The sequence below is a fragment of the Austrofundulus limnaeus genome, unplaced genomic scaffold (genome assembly GCF_001266775.1).
Source record: "Austrofundulus limnaeus strain Quisiro unplaced genomic scaffold, Austrofundulus_limnaeus-1.0 Scaffold946, whole genome shotgun sequence".
NCBI classification, from domain to species: Eukaryota; Metazoa; Chordata; class Actinopteri; order Cyprinodontiformes; family Rivulidae; genus Austrofundulus; species Austrofundulus limnaeus.
Window position 1 is genome coordinate 114,262 of NW_013953348.1, and position 2,074 is coordinate 116,335.

Below are 2,074 nucleotides of genomic sequence, written 5' to 3' on the forward strand. Positions count from 1 at the left end.
GGACCAGAATCCCCTTGAAGCCGTACGCAAGTCTTTTTCCATGGCCTCTCCAAACTCCTCCCATGCCAGAGTTTTTGCCTCAGAGACCACCCGAGCCACAATCTGCTTGGACTGCCGATACCTATCAGCTGCTTCTGGAGTCCCACAGAACAAAAAGACCCAYCTTCATGAGATCCTGATCTCCAGCTCTCACTGGAGCAGTTCACAGATGGGATGAGGATCAGTGCCTCCAAATCTGAGACCATGGTCTTGAGCCGGAAAAGGGTAGGGTGTCTTCTCTGAGTCAGGGACGAGGTCCTGCTCCAAGTGGAGGAGTTTAAGTATCTCAGGGTCTTGTTCATGAATGAGGGAAGAATGGAGCAGGAGATCAACAGGTGGATTGGTGCTGCGTCTGCAGTGATGTGGGCGTTGTACCGGTCTGTCTACGTTCCTACCCTCATCTATGGTCAGGAGCTTTGGGTAGTGACTGAAAGAAGGAGATCACAGATCCAAGCAGCTGAAATGAGTTTCCTCTGCAGGGTGTCTGGGCTTGATAGATTCAATTCAAATTCAAAAATACTTTATTGATCCCAGAGGGAAATTCTGATGACAAATGATAAAGTTTCTAAACAAAGATCTGTCTCAATAAGTGCTGGTTCTGGTTCTGAGACTCACTGTAGTCGCTGTTCTCATCTTTGCATCCACTGATGGTTCCATCAGGCAGCATCTGCAGGAAGAAGTCCTGCTCGCTGTAGAGACGCGTCACAATGCCTTTCAGCTGTGGGTCTGGAACACAAAACACAAAGAAACACGTCATGTTTGGGTCGCACAAACTGCTGCCTGGTCTGGTTCGACTCGGATGGGTCCACCTCTGCTGCAGGTTCCCACAGAGATCATGATGCTGCTGCTCAGCATCTCCACTTTTATCTCATTTAGAAAGTCCTGTTGAGGTTTCTGTCTAAAAACTCAAAGAGTTCAGAAAACACACCATGGATTAATCTGCTGATTATAGCTGAGTCATGATACCTGTGGTGGTAGAATCATAGTTTGGTGTTTTATAGCTGAGTCATATTTTAGCCTAAAATCTGTAAAGTCTTTTTTAATGTCTGCCTCAAAAAACTGATGTTTTATTTAAAGTTTTAGAAAACAATAACCAGTTTTTATTCAACATTTAACTTGTTGAAAGGTAAATATTTTTAATTGCAGCTGATCATAAAGTGTATGAATAAAATGAAACTGGGATCACAGATTTCTTTAAGTCAGGATCAGGTTTTGGACTCTGATGGATCCTCTCTGACATGAATGTCCCTGATCTGTATTCCAGAGGTTTTTCTCTGAGGACAGCTAAAATTAAAAGTGACGATCACACTCTGAGTTTTATCTTGTGAGAAGGAAAAACACCTCGTCATGAGACCACACGTCACTGAYCTGCAGGAGCCTCAGAACCAGTCCAACTGGACCAGAATCACTATTCAGAAACTCTGCAGCACAGTATTTAACAGTTATCATCATCACAACATCAGCATGGTAAATCAAAGACCGTCACATCAACAACAATAAACTGCCTGAGTTGATTTATTTAACAGAAAACTGGATCTCACCAAACTAAATCAGAACCATCAGAAGAACAGACTCATCATCCTCACACACCACCAGTTGTACACTAAATATTAAAGATACAGTACATGTTCCAAAAACACTTTTATTTTGTCAGGAATATGAACATGAAAGGCTGCAGGTTTGGATCAGAACTCATCTGATGAAACCAGACGATCAGAAGCTTGTTCAGTTTTTAGATATGAAATATAAATATATTGTAGACATTAGCCAAAACAAAGAAATCCTTGTTCCAGAAAACTCATCAGATGATGCTTTAAATACAGTTTGACAAGGTCTCTGTAAACAGGAAGTCTCTGGTCTGTAAACAGGACGTCTCTGGTCTGTAAACAGGAAGTCTCTGGTCTGTAAACAGGAAGTCTTTGGTCTGTAAACAGGAAGTCTCTGGTCTGTAAACAGGAAGTCTCTGGTCTGTAAACAGGAAGTCTCTGGTCTGTAAACAGGAAATCTCTGGTCTGTAAACAGGAAGTCTTTGGGG

The 2,074-nt window shown here is 42.5% G+C and overlaps 1 protein-coding gene across 1 annotated transcript in view; it reads right to left on the minus strand.

Annotated features, from left to right (window-relative positions):
- LOC106533441 (fibroblast growth factor 12) overlaps nt 1–2,074 on the minus strand; it is a 13,030-nt gene that overhangs the window by 6,310 nt on the left and 4,646 nt on the right. The window contains exon 2 of the mRNA XM_014029729.1: nt 655–765. Coding sequence (XP_013885183.1) covers nt 655–765 — 111 coding nt within the window. The remainder of the gene's footprint in view (nt 1–654; nt 766–2,074) is intronic.